The sequence below is a fragment of the Andrographis paniculata genome, unplaced genomic scaffold, assembly GCF_009805555.1.
Source record: "Andrographis paniculata isolate CXL003 unplaced genomic scaffold, ASM980555v1 Contig71END, whole genome shotgun sequence".
Classification (NCBI taxonomy): domain Eukaryota; kingdom Viridiplantae; phylum Streptophyta; class Magnoliopsida; order Lamiales; family Acanthaceae; genus Andrographis; species Andrographis paniculata.
In genome coordinates, this window is record NW_026137608.1 from 2,928,070 (window position 1) to 2,952,113 (window position 24,044).

Here is a 24,044-nt window from a genome sequence, read left to right on the forward strand (position 1 = left end):
ACAACTAAAAAAATATATCGAAATTCACATCCAAATAAGAACAACAAAAAAAAACAAAAATATATTTAAATTTTTTTTTACCTAAGTGATTTTTCTAAATTCCACCACCAGTAGCAATAAAGAAAAGAGGTGATGAAAACAGAAGAAAAAAAAATATATATGTGCAGATGCTTAGTGAAGAATATTGCAAGACGTCGGCAGCCGTTGTGGAGGCTGCAGAAAGGGAATATGCGCAAATGTTGTGTAATGTACGGCGCATAGCAATATTTGAATTATGGTAAAAAAAAAAAAAAGAAAAAACAAAGAAATTGTGGGGGAATGATTATGTGTGCAGCAACCGTTCATATTTGAAATTTTAGATTAGAGTAAAAATTGTTTTTGTTTTTATTTTTTATAATAAATTTTTAGATTAGGATTATGGACCCCAAACATCCTAATGAACACAGGCAAAAGGGAGCCTGGACACGATTAACCTCCCTATGACTCAAACTGACACAATGACGTTTAGCAAACTGACATAATTCACAATTGAACAAAGGCAAATTTCAAAAATTGGGACACATTATTTTCATTTTCTGAAGGGGGGGCTAACCTAAACGACAATGAGCTTCAAATGAGGTTTCAGTACATATGCAGGTGATGGGCTTATGGATGGAAGTGTCAATGGTATACAATCCGCTTGACTTGTATCCCTTGTCAATCATCTTCTTCGTCTCCAAATTCTAAAAAACACAATAATCAGGAAAGAATGTCACATTACAGTTTAGGGCACGGGTGGTTTTACTAACAGAAATTAAATTAAAGAAAAGTTAGATAGGTCTAAGACAGTGGATAATGAAATAGTTGGTGTAATATCTATTGTTCCTAACCCAACAACTTAGGTAGTGGATCCATCTCCAAGGGTAACTGGGGATTGAGAATAATGTGATTGATAAGTCGAGAAAAGGTTAAGATTACATGTCATATGGTTTTTGGCTCTTGAATCAATGACCCAAGAGCCAGAGGATGTGATAAGACATGTACTGGAGTTACCTGCGGTGGTCATAGCCGGGATAGCAGTAGATGAATGCGTTTAGTTCTCTTGAGACATGGATAATAGAGTTCTGACCTTCCGAAGAGGCTACATGGGCGAACTGATCCTTCTGCATAGCAAGCTACAACTTTCTATAATATTTCTTAACATGCCCTAACTTCTTGCAGTAGTGACATATGATGTCTGGGTTTCTCTTATATGTTCCTTGTCGATTTTCACCTTTGGATGGCTTGTACTATTTCTTGCTCACCAAGGCTCCACTGGAAGAGACTGGATAGGGGTCGGTTCGGAGAAGTCTAGAGAATATATCTTGTAGAGAAGTCATTTCAAAGCTCCCCAGTATTTGAGATTTCACTGGTTCATACTTGCTTTGCAAACCCGCCAAATAACTCATAATGGTCATTTGTTCCCGTTGCTTTTGTTGTTCTCTAACATCGGCACAAAAAGACATGAGTTCATTTAGATCTTCATATGTCTTTTTTAAGTCCATATAATAATTAACAAGAGATTTTTCCGTCATCTCAGCCCGATAGAATGTCTTGCACACATCGTATGTTCGGGTAACATTCCTTTACCCTAGTATAAGAACTTCAAATATTGAATCAAGTCCTTGACAGTATTGCAGTGGCTCACCAACCCATAGACCGCCACATCGATCGAATTTATGATCTGCAGGAATAACCTTGCATCATCCCGAAGCCATGCCTTCCTCTCCTTTTCACCGGTAGGTGGGTCCTCTTCCTCCAAATGATCATCCTTCTCAATACTTGGTAAGTATAACTTCATTGTTTTGCTCCACTCCAAATAATTCGATCCGTTAATTTTATAATCAGTAATTTTGGACGTAACTAGAGAAATTTTAGAGACAAAAATAGACTTGTTCTCGTTCATTATTGATTAATATCATAACAACCTGGAAGCTACAACATCAATATGAAAATTAACAGTCTGTAATTGGTGCTAGTGAACAAATCTAGGTTCCCCACCAAATTTGTAAGCAACAGCTTGGAACAAAAAAAATTTCACCCATCGGAGTAAAATCTACTCCCAGCCGCACCTTCCGGGGCACCAAGCACCACCCGCAAGAGCACCGAGCACCGCCGCACACACCGGTGCGTGAAACAGTTGCTGAACACGTGACTCACACGCTTGCCTGAATCTCGCCGGATGTGAGATAAGTATAGGCCTTAGTCTTTCACGCCTTCAGATAGTTCTCTGTCCTAGGATCTGCTCTGATACCATGTGAACTGATATTGTTTTATATATTATGTTTATTAATGTGGACAAATTATATTTATACAGATAGTAGATTAAGAATACTTAGGGTCTCTATTTCACAGTCTCTACAAGTTTCTATGACCACCTAACCACCTATTTTCTAGAACCGTAATTATGTTGTGTATTCCCATAAATCTACTATGCTATGCATTCAAATACTCTTTTAACACCTTCCATAATGAACTATCCTATCTTCTATACAAATACTATATATAGACAACACAACCATTGTATTCTCATTTGTATGCTTCTGGAACTCCTTATCTATCATCACCATCTTACTTAGATAAAATGAAACAAATATTGTACCAATAAAATGCAAAAATACACCATAATTATCTAGCAACAAGTAGTAGTACTAGTAGCAGCAGTAGTAGTTTTTTTAGTTCTTCAGAAAAGGAAATATTTACTCGTGCGGATGAAGTCTCTGGTGTTCCATGGACAAGGTTGTACTATATTTGGTTCTATATGAACATATTTCTTGTTGAATAAGAATATATTTTAATAGAAAATAATATTTCCATTGAAGTCATCAGCAAAGAGTTTACAAACAAAAAAAACTTATCATGTACATTTCTTTCCCTCTTCCAATAGATTAACAAATTACAAAATACAATAATTGTCAATAGATTAAGAATACAATTGTTATATTGTAATAAAATTTGGTTATTTACTGCATAAATAAATAATAATCTAAGAATTTAGTTGAGAAATCAAAAACTATGAAATTTTTTGGTAAAATTGCTTATAACTCTCCTGTGGTTTCGAAATTCAGCGTAAAATCTCCATATACTTTAAAAATTGCATGGTACCCCCTTATACTTTAAGAAATGTTGCATGAAACCCCACCACCATGAAACTTTCCTCATGTGATAAAAAGATAATTTCATATCTATATATTTTGCATGGCAGGGGGGTTTCATGCAATATTTTTAAAAGTATAAGGGAATGTCATGCAATTTTTTAAAGTAAAGTGGGTATTTATGGTAAGTTTTGAAACCACATAATGGTTTCATGCAATATTTTTTAAAGTATAAGGCAGCGTCATGCAATTTTTAAAGTAGATGGGAGATTTACGCTGAGTTTAGAAACCACAAGAGAGTTATGGACAATTTTACAAAATTTTTTAAATCTAAACATTTTTCTATCGTTCAAATATTACATACTATCTCTGTCTCATTGAAAGGTTGTCATTCTTCATTTTCGTCTATCCCAAAACAAGGTTACCATTTCCTAATTTAGTAATTATACTACCTACCTAACATAATAAATATTCTTCCAACTTATATTATATTACACAAATATCATTACTTTTATATTACACGACTAATAGAGACATTTTGATCTTTTTCACTATAATCTATTATAATACTAATATTCAAAAATCTACGTGCAAAAAATTAACGGCAACCTTGCACCGGAACGGAGGGAGTATTATAGATAGAAGGAAACTTTCATTACATATTGATCGTACTAGATGTTTCTATCTCTTGTTGCATTTTCCGGTGGTTGATATCACCATTCATTGCTTCTATTTTGTTCGTGGTAAGAAATACAAAAGTAAAATTAGAATTCACGTATAATATTATAAAATTTAGATGAAAAATGAAATGAAGTAAATAATAGTATTTTAGTATTTCTAGATGGATAAGGAGTAATAAGAAAAAAATTATTAAAATAGAAAGTAAAGAAAAAATATATTTATATATACAGAGAGTAAATAAGAATTTGTATTAAAAATTAAGAATTTTTTTTCAAGTTAGATTATACGTTGAATTTTGCATCTCAGAATTGCTGAATTAAATCTCAATCATTCATTTTGATATAATTTAATTTAATTAAAATTGATTTATTAGACAAGCACAATCCATTTTATCGAGAGGCAGTTGAAGAGCAGTTGCCCGACAGTAATCGATGAAAGTGAATTGACCAAATTAGTAGTAAAAAGTATGCATGTACGATTATGAAACCAGCTGACCGCCCACAAGATAAGCGATTAAACCCAATTGGCCTCTGTTTTGATAAACATATCAAATTTCCCAAAGGGAAGATGCAACAGATAGGGAGCCACCAACTACAGAGGCCTGTGCAAACTCCCAAATATAAATTTGAAACACCTCCCTCACAAGTCATAATGAAAAGTGAAGCATATACCATAGGTACGTCGCATTGAACATTCTCGACGATTTTCTCCAGATCAAAAGCATTCGTCCTCATCATCCGACACTAAAAAAATAGAAAAGACGAACCAATATGGACAAGAACTCATAACCCATTGAAAGCATGGAAAAATTCGAAATACTTACAAGTACGAAGATACACAGCCTGATGTGTAATAGCCATTTTAGGTGGAAGGGCAAGATGTTCGACACCTATTTTGACAGGTTTCTTTGCGGCCATCTTTGACTGTGACTTGATCTTCAAGGCTGTAGGCACTTTGGCAGAAGCAAGTGTCTCAGCTAAAAAGGTCGGGAAGTTGTTGCAGCAACACTGGTCCAGTTGGCCCTTCCGGGAATAATAGTTGAATATACTCATTGTTCAACTTATCTATTAGCATCTAAACAACCATCCACCATTCTTGAAAGTAGTCCAGGAGCTAGCTAGATGATAGAAAGGAACATAGGAATTGGACTTGACATACAATATCAACAAACTGTAATAATATTCTATTTAATTGGGATCTACATACCCATTATCATCTTGACTTAACATATGCAGTTCAGAAACTTTCAGCATTGTAAGGGAGAGCTGATAAAAATTTTGCCCTCTATCAAGTTTCTTACTTGGAAAAATGAGGCATGATTTTAAAATTGAGTCCCATGGTGAGAAGTAGAAAGGGGTAAGGGAATCTAAATGTCACAGAGATAAGACCGCAATAAAGCAAACCAATGTGGTCGATGGAAATACATGTCATTCAACTGATAAACTAAGAATTTGCAGTCAAATCGTTGATCTAATAATATGGATCGTGTTGCCTCCTTTACTCGCCGATCCATCTATTTTCTTTTTCGAGGAAGTGAACCAGAGAAGAAGAGGACCGAACAATCAAGAAGGGATCACATTTACTTACTTACATACAGCATCTGTGCGTGTGTCTGTAAAACTTTGTAAGAAATGATACCTTCATTTGTCTCCACACAGAGCCTGTTCATTTTTATGAGCAACAGCATCATGTAAGATCTTGCTTTGTAACCTGCATTGCATAAGAACAGACAACAATTAATTAAATTTGAACAAATCAGAATGTTCCTCGAACAAGATTTTCTGTTTGTGCATGATACCTACCCACCCAGTCATTATAACAAACCAATTATAAACATCTAATAATACATTTCTGCCTTGCCTCAGTTTCCAACTAAGTACATATATAGAGGAACAAGAAGAAAGAAACAACTCGTTTTCTTCTTCTACATGTTTGAAAGTGCAGTTTTCATTACAAAACTAGCAGAAGATGATGTGAGGGGTTATTCAGAAACTGAAACTACATTTGTTGTTAGCTATTAACATCACAAGCAATTCTGCTTCCGAAATCAAAAGGATCAAATCAGTAGGCCAATTAGACTTTCCCCAGACAAAACCAACACCCCAGAGTCCAAAACTTTTAATTTAGGAAAATGGAAAATTTCAAGCTAGAAATTACTCCCTGGCCCCTTACATACCCAAGTTTAACAACTCAATTTCATCTTGTTGGATGGTGTCGGGCTTGGACTTCTTTGATTGAATATAGGAGTTGAGTTTTTCAACTGCAACCACAAGATCCTACACAGAAACATAAATGAGTATATAATACAATAAGTTCTAAGCAGCTTGTGAAAACAAGAATTTCTTACCTCCCATGGTGCCAAACGTTTCATGTGTTTGGTGAGACTTTCATAATCCTCTCTTGATACACTCAGATGGCACTGAGACACATTATATTGCTTAAATTCATCAGATGAGTCCCCTGGATTCATCATAAACAATTGTATGAGTTTCCATAAGATTAAAGCTTCAAATTCAAGAACATGCAACACGCGGCCCACACCTATATGAAACTCCGGCTCATCCATCTCGAATTCAAGACCAGCTTCACCATTTGTGCTTTTCAGATGAATAAATGAATTAAAATAATCAAATTCTTCTAATAGAAACACGGTAAAAATACTGGAAATTAGAGTCAGCTTACCTTGAGATGCAATGCTTGCAAGAGAGACATCAGGTATTCCAAAGTTTTTCAAACTCAACGAATCGTCAAACCTACGCTACATGTCAAGTAACACAACCAAAACACATGACATGTACATACATCCACACAAAGCAACATAGTATACAACACAAAATTTCTGCATCATATGCAAAATCCCGAAAAACAACAGTTGCACTAAACAGAAATGCAGCAATTATTCATACAATCTCAATAAAAGTAGAATGCAAAAATCGGAAGGATACAAGGCATCCTGTTCTGCGTAAGCCTCATTCTTTGACTCTAAATTTTTGCTTCCAGGCGAGAAAGCACCCAATGCATTGATGTCTAAATCATCTTCTTCATCGAAATTAACTAAAAATTCAAAGTACTAGTCATGAAATTCAGTAAATTAGACCTATAACAACACCAAGGAAGGTAAACCAAAGCAGGCGAAACTAACGTGGGGAATGTAATTGAAAGCAATACATAGATTATCCTCAAACGCACAAATAGCACTTTGATTCTTCTTCAACACCTCATTGTAGTGCCCCAATAGCTCCTCAAATGACAGCGTGGCAATGGCCATGGATTCAAGCATGTTCAAATTGCCGCCAGCTGCAGATATCCTGCGATGAACACTTTGCATGACCATAAATAATCTAAGAATGCAATTTTATGTGGAATGCGTTAAAAAGGCGCGAACAAAGGGATCTGAGACAACAGAAAATCTGCTCCATTAAACTCACCATCATACATATCCTAGGTGATGAGACGACGTTCCACAGACTGTCTGAGAGCGGAGCAGTTGGTTTCGAGGTGGTTGCAGAACTTTGCCACCCGAAGCACAATTTACCAATCGAATCCTCCATCGGCAAGCACAATGCCTCCCTTCCTCTCCGCTCCACAAATGGCTGCCTTTTGAATTCAAATGTTTCTAAAAAATTAATCATTAATATTAATTGAATAAGCATTGCCTGTAGCTCAGTCATAACGTGGTTTGACCCTTTTCTTCTATTTTGCTTGCTAATTTTGGTTATGATATTCACATGTTTTCAGATCAACAGAACTATTAATGAAACATGCACGTTCGTATATACATATTTCCTAGCAAGCAATACAGATAAAAGGAAGACTGCAGTCTGAAGTGGTTAACAAACCTGCATTTTAATGTCATTAAGCAGGTCTCCAACAGTGTTTTGTTTTGGCAATCTGATATTGAGAATCACAGCCTGCAAAGAACAACAGACCTAAATCACTTAATTACACATATTGATGATGAACAGTAAATATTATAGCAACATCTGCACATCCTTCTCACAAAGGAAGGTAAGTTTCAATGTTTTAAGACACTGCAATTCAGGTAGAGGAAGGTCCAGTTTTTCATAATACAGAGTATATCAGAAATCTCTCACAAAAAGCAGCAAAAGTTGTCAGCTTTAAACCACCATAAACAATCTGAAAACACAAGAAAGCCACAAAAATGCAATTAGAGCATGATTTACCTGACTGTAGTGGACAAGCATGTTGGGCGATTGATCAACTGCTCCATATTTGATGGGATTAAATAACAACTGTGAGATGTAAGCCTAATTTTTTATGGATCATCCAAGCCTAGATGCTGGGCCACTCTTTCCACAACATCATAATTCTTTGCTCTGTAGTTAAATGGAAAATATCATATTCCTAAACAATTTCCAACAGAACTAGAAAATATTGTCTAGAGTTCACACCTCTCATTCCCGAGACCAATACATTCATGCAGAATTCAGACAGTGATATCAGCCTTCATTTGGTAGAGTAACAGTTGCTCTAAAATCCGTAAGGAAACAATGAACCAAACTTTGTTGCATATTTTGCTCAACCAACCAAAGCCATAGAATCCAAGAGTTCGTCAGAGCTGGATGCACTCATATCTAATGTTTCCCGCGAAATACTGGATGAAACGAAATTAGCATGTGCAAAATTGTCATGCCCATTGGCCAATCTCAACCATTGATCATCTTTAGGTAAGAACCCTAAGCTTCTCAACTCCAAAATGAGACTATATACTAAATGAGGATCAGAAGAACAAGACATAAGAATATTATATGTGTGACAATCTATTTCAATATTCCTGGCAACAATTTCTTGTAGTACATGTTTAATCATGTTAATGTCCCCACGCTTGCAGAAACCAGAAAGCATAAGATTACAGACTTGCTTATTTGGCACTACATTCGCCTTCTTCATCTGGTCGAACAAAGCACAAGCCCTTTCCATCCGGCCAGCCTTGATAAGTCCATCAATGGCCACAGTGTATGACAGAACATCAAGTGGAAACTTTTCATCTCGGAATATGCTCATTGCTTCATGATATCGGCCTGATTTTATTAGTCCATCAATGATTATAGTATGTATTTGTGCATCAACAATATCTCCACAGCTACAGAGAATTCTGTGATACATCTCAACAGCTGCTTGCGTCTTTCCTAACCGGCATAGTGCACTCAAAACGCCGGCAAAAGTATATTTATCAGGCAGAAACCCTCTGACCAACATGTCATTGTAAAACTCAACAGCACCAGTTGGATAACCAGCTTTGCAAAAATAACTTAAAAGGCAGTTGCACACTACCAAGTCAGGTTGTATCGAATGTCCACTTATCAGTAAAGGTAAAAGTTCATATTGTCTAGACAAACAAATTGTAGAAACAATAGATGAAAGTGTATAAACATCAGGTGTTAACCTTAGTTCTCCCAAACAAGAGAATACTTCAAGCGCATCCGTATACTGCCCCATCTTAGAGAAACAATTAATCAACACATTGCAAAGAACCAGATCAGGAAAACACCCTTTCAATTCAAGAATGCCAAGGATTTCATACGCCTTCTCCAGCATATTATGCTCCAGAAGTCCTTTAATCAGCGAGGTGCATGTCACAATATTCGGGGAACAACCAACCTTCACCATTTTATCTAGCAAACAAGCTGCAAGCTCAATCTTGCCCAACTTGCAGAAGCCATTTATCAATATGCTCCACGCAGCCACAGAAATCGGTACACCCAAAACTATCATCATGCCAAGCAACTCGATTGCCTCATCCAACCTGCCTAATTTGCAGAAACAATTCAACACCACAGCATATGTCTCAGGATTCATATAATAACCCCTCCTCAACATACACCTAAGCACAGTTTTAGCATTATCAGCATCATAGAGTCTACATAAATTATAAATGGCAATGCTGAAACTCAAGAAATTAGGATCTTTGGTCTCCTCCAAAACCCTCAAGGCAGCATCCACATTCTTAATCTTAAAACCAACATCCATGACAATATTCCGGGCGTACGTATTCGGAACATATCCATAATTATACATCTCCTCAAAAGATTCCAACACCATATCATACATACCTCCGCACCAATAAATTCTCATTAGTAGCAGCAAGGTTTGCGCCTTCCTGACACAACCCACACTCTCCAATTCGTTAACAATCCCTCTAACAGTTCCATACCTGTGAGTTAAGTTCGAGAGCACACTCACCATGTGACGGAATGCAGGCTTATCGTGGAAGTAGTGCGGCTGGCCAGCGCACCAGAGGAAAAAGCGCAGAGCGAACAAATCTGATGGGGAGTCGCGTAAAGTGCTTAACACGAGTTGGGGAGTCAGAATTTTAGTATTGGGAGTGGTCTGGGTACAATTCCGATGGTGATTGTTTGTTAAAGATTTCAAGGAGAACGAGTGCTGAGCGGTGGCATTTCCGGTGGATTTAATTGGTGAAGCAACAATGCGTAGGCCACCAGAAAGGAGCAAATTGGAAGGGGGAACTGAAATCTTTGATCTCCATCGCCATATCATCTCCACCCCTCATTCAAACTCCCGGCTAAAAAAAAAAGAAAAAAGAAAAGAAAAGCCGGCGGAGATGAAGGCATACGAAGGCGAAGACGGAGGTGCCGGAGCCGAGGAAGGAGACGTCAAAATAGGCAGAAAGACGACGACAGAGAGCTGGATGGAAAACGACGGCGGAGAGCTGGATTTCCGACGATGGAGCTGACGGCTATGACACTAGGGGTTTATTTGCTTTATAATTTTTAAATATATTTAAAATAACTCCGTCCTTGTCCGGTGATCGTGGCCATCTTGATTCTATTCGTTTTGTTTAAAGGGAGAATTAAGATAAAATCCTCTAGCCCTTTTGGTTGGAATTCAGCCCCTATTTTAAATATGCTTATCTGCACTCTCTACTTTACCAGTGTGTTTATATTTAATTCCCCAATGCTTAATCCATCTTTTTGCTTCAGGTCCATTTGTTTGGGCAGGTTTTTGATTTTTTGTATAGTATTTTTTTATTTCTTCGCAGTTAGTTTCATCGTCCTCTTCTTCACTCCAGTTGGACAAATGTGTTTCCTATATTCCCATTAGAACCCTAACGAATATCCTTGCATCTCTCTTCCTCACATTCTAACATTCAGGTGAGTATATAATATTTTTTGTTTCCGAAACGAAATATTATGCCTTTAAGCATAAGAATTTATCTATTATTTTTGGATTCAGTAGTGTCGTGTCTCTCAATTTAGATTCATCATTCATTTTTATTTTTTTCTTATATCTCTCATTGGGAATACATTATAGGAATATTAGTAAGGTGGAAGTTTGAATGACGCACATAATATGTTTGATAAAATGTTCCAAAAAGGAGTTTTTGCTAATGTCAAAGAATTTGATGAATTATTGTCAAAGTATTAGTTGTGATTCCCAATTCCAAGCCGTTCATAGCACACGAATGATGGTTATGTCAAAAAATCATAATCGATTACAACAATCTTGCATGACTACATTGACAACATGCCTGAGCGTATATAATTTAAGTGGGAGTATATGCATGAGTATTAAACTGGTATATATGTTGTTACTAAAAGTATATCACAAATATATAGTTTTTAGAATTAATAAAATAATTTTAAAGAAATAAATTTATATTTATATTTTAGTTTAGGGGTAACATTTTTGTGAAAAATTAAAATACTCTGCTCGAGAATGTTTATTCACAATTAACAAATTTTCAAACATATCAATATGTAAATATATTCAAACTTCATTTGCAAAGATTTGGTTTTTCAAACAATTAGATATTGAAAATTGTGTGGATAATAGCTCTTTTCATATGTTAACTAAGATCATGAGAGTCATCTTCTAGTAATGTAATTCATCCATATGTTGAATATGTCCGTTTTATTGAAAGTTTTTATCAATTTGTTTCTATATTATTCTAATCAATGTACTAATTTTATTATTTAGCACATTAGTTTATTGCAGCTAGCATTTCTGATTTGGTTTGGTATTTATTAAGAATATGGATTACAATTATCAAACATTTCTCTTGCTCAAACCGCTTGTATTTAAAAATAGAACTAAGCAAATTTTTAGATATGAATGTTTTTATCAATGCATTTCATTTTGATTTTGTCAAAATTTAAAACAAACTACCATTCAATTGTCAGCACTTTAGATTTGTGTGATGAATTAATCAGCAGATTGAGTCATTATCTATCAACATATGATATCTATAGAAAAAGGAAAACTTGACTTTAAATACTAAAAATATGTAGAAGCATTTGATTTAGTGTCTTTTCTACTTACATTTGTTGGTTTTGTAATATAATTGTAGATGGTGAGGCACAATTGTTAATTTTTGTAGAGACTTGATTAGCTTCAACGAAAATGGGAAAAAACAGTCTGAAACTGCTAATCACTTGTTCATATAAAGGTAAGACTTCATGTAATAGCTTTAGAAGCAGTAACAGAAATAAGGTTATTGTGGTTGTCTAAAGCAGAACAAAAGATATTGTAAATGCCGGATACGGTAGTCCTTTTGAAGGTGTAATTTTTATTTTTGTTGATATAATGTAATATTATAGGTAAATATACAAACAAAATGACCCAACTTACATAGAACCACGATTGTAATTTAGATGTACTGTGGTACATAAATACGAATAACGGGTATTTGACAGTCCTATTTTGTTTGTGTATTATCAGGTTTCCTTGAATGTTGTTGATTTCAGTCGTTCTCACGCAGAGGAACCAATTCACATACTCGGTGAGAGCACTTCTTTGAAGCATCGTGCTAAAGTGACAATTCTTCATCCATTTACCGAAAACTCAGAACAAATCATGAAGTTGATATCTTAATTGCAGCTGCAGAAGTATTCAATTTGGTCCGTGATAGTTGGTTAAAGCCAAGCACAATTGTCGTAGATTTTTAAAAGTGTAATTTTTTTATTTTGATAGAATGTCCATCAATCCTTTTCTTGTAATTACTTTTGTCGTGCTAAACATAATGTAATATTGTATATAAATATACAATAATAATAATATTTTTACATTGAAGCTCTTTTTGTAAATTTTATGTATTATGGTAGATGAACGGAAATTACGGGTATGTGATGATGGTCTTTTATACATGACTTGTTGACAACAGAGGGTTCTGAAAATGTAACAGAGGTACATCGGAGCTATGCTGGAGTACTTTCCTGTTCAACAGAGTTACTATTTTAAAAATGATTCTAACTGATTGATTTTTGAGTTTATGAGTGTAAAATGATTCTAACTGATTGATTTTTGAGTTTATGAGTGTGCGACAATTTTGATTATTATGTTATGGGTCAAAATATTTTAGAAAAATGTGTTTGTCCTATTACACAAAAAACACTTGAAGTCTTAGTAGTAGATTACAACTCGCACTTTCACTTGAATGTTGTTGTGTGTGTTACAATGTGGATTACTATGTAATAGGTGTAAATATTTTCAATTCGTGGCAGCAATTATTTACTCTAACAACCAATATAATTTAACTTAGTAATTTATGACTTGTTTATTCATCTACAAGTGGAGATTGGACTATAATTGTACATATACCACACAATAGAATTAAGTTATTTCTTAGTCATTTATAGTAAATATATGTTATTTATCTTTTTATACAATTCAAGGTGTCGCGGGGATATTATCACGATGAATTCATCATTGGTTACCGACAACAAGTGAATATTTTGAACAAAAAATATCAGTTTTCAAGCACATGTATCAGACTATATATACTCATTATTGAAGCATATAATACCAGTATTATAGGTACATAAGATCTGTGACAAGGTATGTCGGTATTTGATGCAGGTATGTAAGTATGTGCTCCAGGTACAAACACCGACATTCAAGGTATGAATGATGATTGCTTAGGTATTTTCCTTATAGTAGCAGGTATCCGTGAATGCGGTTGATTTCAGTTGATCCCCTGACGGGGGGCACAAACTCGGTGAGAATACTTCTTTTTCTAGCCTCGTTGGAAAAATTTAGGTACTGTATGTTTATATTTGACAACTCATGCCATACTTTTCAATGGTAAGACCACAAAACATGTATGTGTAACAAAAAAAACATAATTTTAACTAACTTATTTATGACTTGTTTAGCTATCCATAATAAATATGTGTTGTTTACCTTTACATACAATTACGGAATTCACAAAAATATTATAACGATAAATTTATTCCTATTTACATAGAAAATTGAATATTTTGAACTGAGAATGACATATTTCCCAAGCACAGGTTTCCAAGCATAGATATTAGTTACAAGAGCATATGACATACTAGTTATGGGGTATATTGGTAAACGACTGAGGTACCCGTTGATGCGAACTTGTGTGAAAAAATGATATGTTATAATATTATGTTGTTCCTATAGTGTTTGAAATATATTATTGTGAATGCAATTGGATAAAGTATTAGTAGATTAATACTCTCCATTAATATGTACAACTATTGCATATGCATCATAACTAAGTACTACTCTTACCAACAATACAACTAAGTAACTCAATTGTCTATTATTCACCTATATAGATCATCTATTTAATTTTTCTAAACAACTTTTTAATCTTCTATAGTGGTATAATTGACTATGTTAAAGATGAATACATTTCATGTATGAATATTGCTAAAGATAATGTTATACTTTACTTAATGTTCAAGATATGAAGTATTAGACCCCCCGGGCATAAGTAACTTAACTTGGGGTATTTACTAGTTTAATATAGTTATATCATTAAATAATCGAGGCATGTCGTGTTTGACAGGAAATACATATCAATGTGATGAGGGCATAAACCTTCGCAGTAAATTTATATGTTTTTCTTTCTTATGTGCACCACTAATATAGTCAGGTATCCGTATATCCACTTTTGTTCATTGCAGGGATTACTTCAAGAATTGCAAGGTCTTGTAATGAATTAGTTAATTCTAATTTAAGACCAATATGCATAATTTTTCTGGCTCGCTGTTGTATTCGTACAAAGATAACCTTCCTAACTAATTAATAACATGTATATGAACATATATATATATATGCAGTTTGAAGGTATTTCGAATTAGTTAGACGGGTACATCGATCCGTTGTGGAGGTACACTATGTGCATTATTGTAATTTTAACCATATGAAGAATTAATCATATAATCATTCACGACACAATTTATAATATTACTCCAAACGTTAAGCTTCACCAAATTTAACCCATGATTCAATTCTTCAATCAATCTTAATACAATCTTATCGAACATAAGGCAAGTCTAACCAATTCGACCAACAATTCAATCGAAATAACACACTATCCAAATCAACCACAAATAACAAAACCCAAATCAATCCCAAATCCATTCAAATTCATTACAACCTTCACTTACTGTGTGATGCTCATTGGCATTTACGTTTCAGAGGTGCACCTTTCAGTATTTTGGCCGTAATTTTACCGAGACATCTCTTCACATCATCAAACTTGCCGCCGATACTGCCAAATTTGCATAGATGTAATACTTAGAGAACATACAGACCAATCGGCATTGCAAACGGATTGATAATCGATTTGTATTCCTTACCCGATCTGTAAATAAATACCATCAATCCAGATTATCCAAACATCGAATTTATTTAAAAGTTTATCAGAATCTATCAAGACTACGTAACAACACATTCCGAGTACACAGTAGTTCCCTAAAAGTATATTACTTAGCAAACTAGACCTAAAAAATGCAACTCGGGGTACCTAACAATATTGTATTTACCAACCCACATACATGACTAATTATCGAACAATCAAACAAAAAAAAATTAAAATATTCAACTCCAGATAACTAAACAAAATGTATATTTGTAAAATTAACTAAAATCACAGATTAAACAAATAAAATTACCCAAAATTTGTGCCAAAATAAAACACCTAACTCGGTCTATGTTGGCAAATATACGAACGATTTCAAACCTAGTTAACAAACACAACTACACCGATCATCCAGGACTCCTCAACACGGAACTGATCGAGGAATACAAACCCTAGACCTAGGCTTATACGTCAAACAATCGAACAAACTACGATATAAAATACTAATATTAAAAAAATCAAAAAATCAAAAAAGGTCTTACTTTTTCGAGCTTATCCTGGGGGATAAAAGTGGGTTAACTGTTTTCTTCACCATTTTTGCACCGATCACTCGCTACTTGATCGCCAGAGGTTGCAGAACGCCGATTCGCTTGATGATGGAAGATATAGGGTTTAAAATCGGGGTGAGGGGAGTCATTGGGGTTTTTCCTGCCTCAACCTCTGTTAAATCGTGGGTAATTGTCTTTTTTTACTATTTTTTAATTCGCAAAAAAAGGCACGCGATATTTAACTAGAAGTATATAAAGTTATAATGGGGGTAGAGCGGGAAGTAATGTAGGTATATATTACAACATTAGAAGTATTGATTAATCTATTTCGAGTATCTGTTGCGTATATAATGGTGATTGAGAGAAAAATACAAATTAGGGAGCTATAATAAATCTAATCCCTAAAGTAGGTTCTGCAGTCTAATTAATTTTCAATAGGGATTGAATTACAACTGGATTTCACTGACAGGGATTTTAGTCCAAGTTTCCCTTGTTTAAAAGGAAAATTATTTTTGGTCTCATTCTATATTATAATTATGTCTCATTCAAAAAAAATATTAATGGTCTCACTCAAAAGAAAAATTAATTAATTTTAGTCCCAAGATGGTTGACTGGACTGAACACGGATGACTCAAAAGGTGACTGGCGTCCCAAGCAGCTTTGGTTACCTTCACTTCTGAACACGGTCGTGTTCCTGCCCGTGTTCCTACCCGTATTCGGAATACAGCCATGTTTCTGCACAACCATGTTCTAGGTCATGTTTCTGCCCTGTTCTCAACACAACCATTAGTTCAATTAGATACATTAATTGTCGAATTAATATTTGTGCGAATGATATGTAGTCTGAAATTAAAAAAAATTGTTTACATTATTTTCTTGAGACGATTTTAAATTTTATTATATTTTTATAGAATTTATATAAGTACTTACTTAAAACTTTTATTTTTCTAATATATAATCGATTGCTATGTGAAATTATATTTGAAACATAAAGAGTATACTTTATCCAAATTTTGAAGTGTTGAATTAAAATAATTTGCCTTTAAACTTAGGATCAACCTCCTACAAGTACGAAGAGTTTAAACAGTTTTCAAATTAAATCATATATATTATTTTTTTCAAAACATATAAAGTAAAAAAGGAAAGCAAAGCAAGTAATTTAATTACTCAATATTCGCGCAGAAGCAACATCGTAATACTAAATTCCGTAAACAATATTACATTAAAATAAATAGCATATTTTATAACAATATATATCATTTGACTCTTCAGGTAACGACTATTGGACAAATGCATATTTTTCAAGCTCCAATTATGCGTACAAGTCATATTGTAAATATGCGCATAAACAAAGATTTGCCGTGCAAAAACAAATGCAAAAAGACAAAAAGTGATCATCAAATATACATTACTACATTCATTACTGCCGCAATAAAAAAAAAGGTGCAAAAATAATAGTAAAGTTTAACCCAATAATAAACGAACATGTTGAGAGGATGTTGTCACTTAGTTATACATATAAATATAATTGTGAAAAATATATATAACATAATCCATTATTTAAACCTGACATCATGACTATGCAATATATAAATCATACCTAGAAATCATAAAATGAAATATATCATAACTATACGTGCAATATATATACAATTTACATCATTTATATCTGATGTATATATCTTGTCTACTGAAGTTATATATCATATTTATAAACATAATGGTGAAAAATATATATGACATAGTCCATCATTTAAATCTGATAAATATATCATAACAATGCAATATAATCATAAATATAAACTATAACATGAAATAAAAGTGTGCAGGTTTAGTATTATCACTCTATTATGAGTTAAATAACATATGTGTCATGAATATACATCGTACGTGTCCGGAGGCCAACAAAAAGATTTTTAGGAATAACTGTGTTGATATTTTTTTCTAAAAGATACTGATCAAGAATGCACATATACGCATGATCACCATAAAAACATTACACAACCAACAAATCTATCCGCTTGGCGAAAGAGTTTTCGTTGTTTAAATCTGCTATCTTTTTTGGCACATATGATACTTAAATGTGCTTCGTTATCTTCGTTTTGGGTTTAATAGAAGCTTTGGGATCTCGCTTAGTTGAATCCATCATTGAAAGATTCGTCAAATGTGAACTATTTAGCGTTGACTTCCGTCAAGTATAGATGTGCAGATAAAGAAGGAATCGATGGCGGCGGCAGTTATTTGACAGCGGCGGGCATGGCTGGAGAGATCGGCGGTGGCAGCGGACATGGCTGAAGAGGTCAGCGGAAGCAGTGCGACAGGAGAGGAGTATCTGTGCGCAGTGAATTTAGAACTTGATAAATAAAATGGGATGAGAAAAGTTAAAGGGTTAATATATATATATATATATTTGATTTTTAATTTATTTAAATAAATGTCATATTATAATCCATAAGTTGACATGTATTCACTTGGACATCGTTTAATTAAATTATACTATAAAAAAAATATTTCATGGAAAATATCATACTATTATAAAGTTATCATTATTTTGTGATAATATATAAATTTTTATAATTTGAATTTATATGATTTTAAAAGTAATTATTTGCAAACGTTTTTGTTTCATTAAAAAAAAAACTTAATTTCGAAATTATTTGAAGTAATTATAATAATTTTTTCTAATTAATCTTTCTAATTAAATATTTTAATTAATTTTTTGAATTACCAAAATACCCTCAATCAAACTTTGTGGAATTATCGGTAGAATTGATCCAACCAATTAAAAACGTTGAAGATACTCCTAAATTTTAATCAATTCACGGCAAGATAGCAAAATTCATGTGGCGGTATAATTAATTTTAATTTGAAGAAGCTAATCTAACGAAGAGAATAGAAAGAACCAACAATAAATCTTTTTCCATTAATAATTAATTTTTGAAATACATTTGAATTCAAAAGGCAGCCATTTTTGGAGCGGCGAGGGGAGGACTTGCGCTTGCCGATGGAGGATTCGATCGGGAAATTGTGCTCGGCGGTGGCGAAGTTCTGCAACCACCTCGAAACCAATTGTTCCGCTCTCAGACAGTCTGTGGAACGCCGCCCCATCCCCTTGGGTATGTATGTAGTGGAGCAGATTTTATTTTCTTTTGTGTCGGTTCCCTGTGTTCGTCCCTTTTTAACGCATTCCACTTGAAAATTGCAATTGCATTCTTAGATTCCGCATCGACGACGTTCGTGCAAAGTGTTAATCGCAGGATATCTGCGGCTGGCGGCGATTTGAACATGCTGGAATCCATGGCCTTTGCCACGGTGTCGTTTGAGGAGCTCTTGGGGCACTGCACTGAGGTATTGAAGAAGAATCAAAGTGATATTTATGCGATTGAGGATCATCTACGCACTGCTTTCAATTACATTCCCCCACGTTAGTTTCGCCTCCTTCGGTTTACTTTCCTCAGCCTTGCCTTGTTCTAGATCTAATTTACTGAATTTCGTGACTATTACTTTGAATCTTTAGTTAATTTTGATGAAGAAGATGATTTAGACAGCAATGCATTGGGTGCTTTCTCTCCCGGAAGCCAAAGTTTAGAGTCAAATAATGAGGCTTACGCAGAACAGGATGCCTTGTATCCTTCTGAGTTTTGGATTCTACCTTTATTGAGATTGCATGAATAATTTCTGCATTTATGTTTAGTGCAACTGTTGTTTTTCTGGATTTTGCATATGATGCGGAAATTTTGTGCTGTATACTATGTTGCTTTGTGTGGATGTATGTAAATGTCATGTGTTTTGGTTGTTTTACTTAACACGTAGCGTAGGTTTGACGATTCGTTGAGTTTGAAAAACTTTGGAATATCTGATGTCTCTCTTGCAAGCATTGCATCTCAAGGTAAGCTGACTCTAATTTTCAGCATATTTACAGTGTTACCTATTAGAAGAAAATTGATTATTTTAGTTCATTTATTCATCTGAAAAGGCACAAATGGTGAAGCTGGGCTTGAATTCGAGATGGATGAGCCGGAGTTCCATATAGGTGTGGGCTGTGTGTTGCATGTTCTTGAATTTTGAAGCTTCAATCTTATGGAAACTCATACAATTGTTTATGATGAACCCAGGGGACTCATCTGATGATTTTAAGCAATACAATGTGTCTCAGTGCCATCTGAGTGTGTCAAGAGAGGATTATGAAAGTCTCCCCAAACACATGAAAGGTTTGGCATCATGGGAGGTAAGAAATTCTTGTTTTCACAAGCTGCTTAGAACTTATTGTATTATATACTCATTTATGTTTCTGTGTAGGATCTTGTGGTTGCAGTTGAAAAACTGAACTCCTATATTCAATCAAAGAAGTCCAAGCCCGACACCATCCAACAAGATGAAATTGAGTTGTTAGACTTGGGTATGTAAGGGGCAGGGGAGTTATCTCTAGCTTGAAATTTTCCATTTTCCTAAATTGAAAGTTTTGGCTCCGGGGTGTTGGTTTTGTCTGGGCAAAGTCTAATTAGCCTACTGATTTGATCATTTTGATTTCGGAAGCAGAATTGCTAGTGATGTTAATAGCTAACAACAAATGTAGTTTCAGTTTCTGAATAACCCCTCACATTATCTTCTGCTAGTTTGGTAATGGAGACTGCACTTTCAAACATGTAGAAGAATAAAAAGAGTTGTTTCTTTCTTCTTGTTCCTCTATATATGTAGTTGGAAACAGAGTCAAGGCAGAAATGTATAATTAGATGTTTAAAATTGGTTTGTTATAATGACTGGGTGGTGGGTAGGTATCATGCACAAACTGAAAATCTTGTTCGAGGAACATTCTGGTTTGTTCAAATTTAATTAATGTCTGTTGGTTCTCTTTTTATGCAATGCAGGTTACAAAGCAAGATCTTACTTGCTGTTGCTCATAAAAATGAACAGGCTCTGTGTGGAGACAAATGAAGGTGTCATTTCTTACAAAGTTTTACAGACACACACAGAGAGATGCTGTAAGTAAGTACTGGTGATCCAGTAGGGACTAAATTGTCTGCCTTTTTTTCTAAGTTTTTATGTTCATGGTGCCTTTACTTTGAAAAATTAATCTTATCCATCTAGGTAGGATTAATCATTTTTAATTAACATATTAATGTGGCGAACTTCAATTAATATTGGATTTTAATTCATTATAATATATATGTGATTGGATTGGATTGGATAAAATAATATGATTTACCGCAGTCACAGCCAAAGTAAACACACCCTCAGATTGCATATCAATTATTTGAAAGCTGCAAATTTACATACTACTTTGTTTTGTGATTATTGGTCAGTCCTCTTTGCTTCTGTATCCTCAAAAACCATCAGCAGCCAAATAGGTTGAGTAAGCCTTACATTTTCTTTTTCCTACAACTATATGTCCTCAGACTAGTACAATATAATATAATTTTAAATATTTGTATTTATTTGTTAAGCTTATGAACAAGGGTCGTATTTGTTCGTTAAATAGTTGAGCTCGCTTGTAGTATTTGAGTTTGGTTCATTAAGCAATTTCATCATTCGAGTTCTAGTTCGTGGTCTGCTATATTGAGTTTGCTTTTATATATATATATATATATATGATATTTTATTTATTTCTTTAGTTATATTTTAATTCATAATTTCATATATATATATTACAAATATGTTATTTTAACGAATATGCACTAATAAGATTTGGGCTCGTTCATTAAAGAAATATATCTATATAAGACCGATCATGTTATGCTAATTGAAGAATAAAGAATTATGGTCCCATAAGGGATCACCTGGTGGTGGTGTAGAGGTTGGACTTGTGACCACGAGGTCATGAGTTCAGACCGAATCAAATCAAGCTCACGAACGATTTGTTTGTTTTATTATTATTTTTTTAACAAAATGTATTGCAATCAGGTTTTTTTTTTTTTTTTTTTTTTTTGACCTTTTATGCATTTGAATTCGGACAAAAAAGTCTTTACATATGAGTATACCAATAATAAAATTTGTATACATCATGGGGATTCAAGATTTAAAAAAATTATAAACGAGTAAATGATGTGAATTGTTGTAATCAACAATATAATATGCTCTTTGTAATATTTCAATATTCTATATTTCGTAATAATGAAATTATTAGATTTATTGTGTTTAAATATTTTGAAACATATATATATATATAAATTAATTTCCACAATTAATAAAATAAAGTAGATTATACTTTCTTAAATTATGGGTCAATCTAGTATTATAATCAATAAATTAAATATTTTCTAAAATGTAAATATAAATTAATTTTTTTGTTAATTTATGTAATTAAATTGAACTAAATTTTCAATTCCTAAAACTACCATAATGGAATTTTAAATATTTTTGTAAATTAGGAATTAGTAGGATTTTATGAAAATTTGAAAAATAAAAAGTAAAAGCTTTTTTAAAAAATGATGTTGATCAATTTTTTTTTATGTTTTTACTATGATAGTTGAAAAGTTTGCAAATATGAAAAACAAAAATAATATAAAATTTCTAATATATTATACTCCTGTCCCGGTGAAAGAGTGGCGTTTGCTCACGTAGATTTTTTAATATTAGTATTATATTGAATTGTAGTAAAAAAAGACAAAAATATCCCTAGTAGTATAGTGTCATATAAAAGTAATGACATTTGTGTAATATATTGTAAATTGAAAGGGTATTTATTATGTTAGGTAAGTAGTACAATTATTAAATTAGAAAATTGTAACCTTGTTTTGGAACGGACGAAAATGAAAAATGACAACCTTTCAATGGAATGAGACGGAGGGAGTACTATATATTTTAAAAATAATCATAACTGATAAAATAATATATTTGTTCCTAAAATACAAGGGATTATTGTTCCAAAATACAAGTGATAATATTCTGATTGTATAAACATTTTCTTATGTTTTCTAAGATCATATTATAAAATAAATATAAGATGCGGTAAAATAAAAATTGTAAATTTACTTTCAAAATGAAATCTTATTGGAATTCAAAGCTCTTTGAATGTAATTCTTATGTCCGTTATTTCTTCACTTCGGCCTATAGTGTTACACAATTGTATTTTATTTTTTGAGAATTTTATACTTCGTTTGGATGATAGTGAGTGAAATTAATTTTTTTTTGTGTGAAATAATTTCCACCACAAAATAAAAAAATAATTTATATAATTATATATTCTTTTCTATATTTATAGCACTTAATTATGGTCATAAATGAAGAAATTAATCTCATAATTAATACTTCATCAGTACATCTATTTATTTACTTTTTACACATAATTTTTAAAAATATTAGTATTATATTAGAATATAGTAGAAATAAAAGTAAAAAGACTAAACTAACCTTATTAGTATTGTATAATATAAATGTAATGAAATTTGTATAACATATTGTATATTGAAAGAATATCTGTAATGGTAGATAGATAGTATAGTTACTTTGTTTTAAGACTGAACAAAATGAAAAAATGGATAATTTGTTAAGGAATAGAGTAAGTATTATAATCTAATTATTTGAATTTGTTTAGCACGGTAGTTTAACACAGTACCATACCGGATTAAAGTTCGGTTAATATTTTTTATTATTTAATTGTTTGACAAAATTGTACAAAATTCATATTGATTTCATAAAATTGCGTCAAAACCTTCGTACTTTTAAAAGTGTATCATTTAATGTTCATTAAAGCTAAATATAAAATGAATGAATATATTTATAACTTTAGGGCTTTAGAATGAGATTTGAAACTCATTCGCAATTTGGATGCGTGTAGAGCAAATACCGTTAAATAAGAACGACCAATGATTTAGACGTAGAGTTTATATAATATCTCATCCAATAAAAAATATATTAAATATCACTTTATAACAAATATTTCCTTTGCCTAGATTCAATATATTCTTTTGGCTAAATAGCAAAAAACTCCCATATGGCTTTCCGAATTCGTTGATCCCCCGTAATTTTAAAATTTCAAAAACCTACTTGTGGTTTCCAAAATGTTGCACATTCTCCACATTCTCTAAATTTGACTAAAGAACGATAAATTTTATAAGATTTAACCGTTATACCCTTATTTATATATATTTTAATTTATTTCTCTAA

General features: G+C 33.1%; 2 protein-coding genes across 11 annotated transcripts; one reads left to right on the top strand and one right to left on the bottom strand.

Moving 5' to 3' along the window:
• Nucleotides 1-4,226: 4,226 nt before the first annotated feature.
• Nucleotides 4,227-10,531, bottom strand: LOC127264901 (putative pentatricopeptide repeat-containing protein At1g16830). 10 transcript variants are annotated; one of them, XM_051294488.1, is made up of 13 exons: nt 8,207-10,531; nt 7,979-8,131; nt 7,634-7,705; nt 7,223-7,391; nt 6,937-7,102; nt 6,740-6,848; nt 6,477-6,547; nt 6,336-6,391; nt 6,142-6,254; nt 5,971-6,070; nt 5,433-5,504; nt 4,618-4,911; nt 4,227-4,537 (listed from the first exon to the last, which is right to left on the bottom strand). In XM_051294488.1, exon 1 carries the CDS (start codon nt 10,311-10,313, stop codon nt 8,334-8,336), a length of 1,980 nt encoding a protein of 659 aa, XP_051150445.1. In that variant the 5' UTR covers nt 10,314-10,531; the 3' UTR covers nt 4,227-4,537; nt 4,618-4,911; nt 5,433-5,504; nt 5,971-6,070; nt 6,142-6,254; nt 6,336-6,391; nt 6,477-6,547; nt 6,740-6,848; nt 6,937-7,102; nt 7,223-7,391; nt 7,634-7,705; nt 7,979-8,131; nt 8,207-8,333. The 10 variants fall into 10 exon arrangements, with proteins under 10 accessions (XP_051150445.1, XP_051150447.1, XP_051150446.1 ...); XM_051294490.1 differs by having other exon boundaries at nt 6,984-7,102; nt 7,223-7,410; XM_051294489.1 differs by having other exon boundaries at nt 6,963-7,102; nt 7,223-7,410.
• An 8,313-nt stretch (nt 10,532-18,844) lies between these two features.
• Nucleotides 18,845-21,320, top strand: LOC127264940 (uncharacterized). Its single transcript, XM_051294549.1, has 8 exons — nt 18,845-19,054; nt 19,156-19,362; nt 19,456-19,564; nt 19,757-19,827; nt 19,915-19,971; nt 20,054-20,166; nt 20,238-20,337; nt 20,807-21,320. The coding sequence occupies exons 1-8, from the start codon at nt 18,943-18,945 to the stop codon at nt 20,926-20,928; spliced, it is 891 nt and encodes a 296-aa protein (XP_051150506.1). The 5' UTR covers nt 18,845-18,942; the 3' UTR covers nt 20,929-21,320.
• Nucleotides 21,321-24,044: the final 2,724 nt, after the last annotated feature.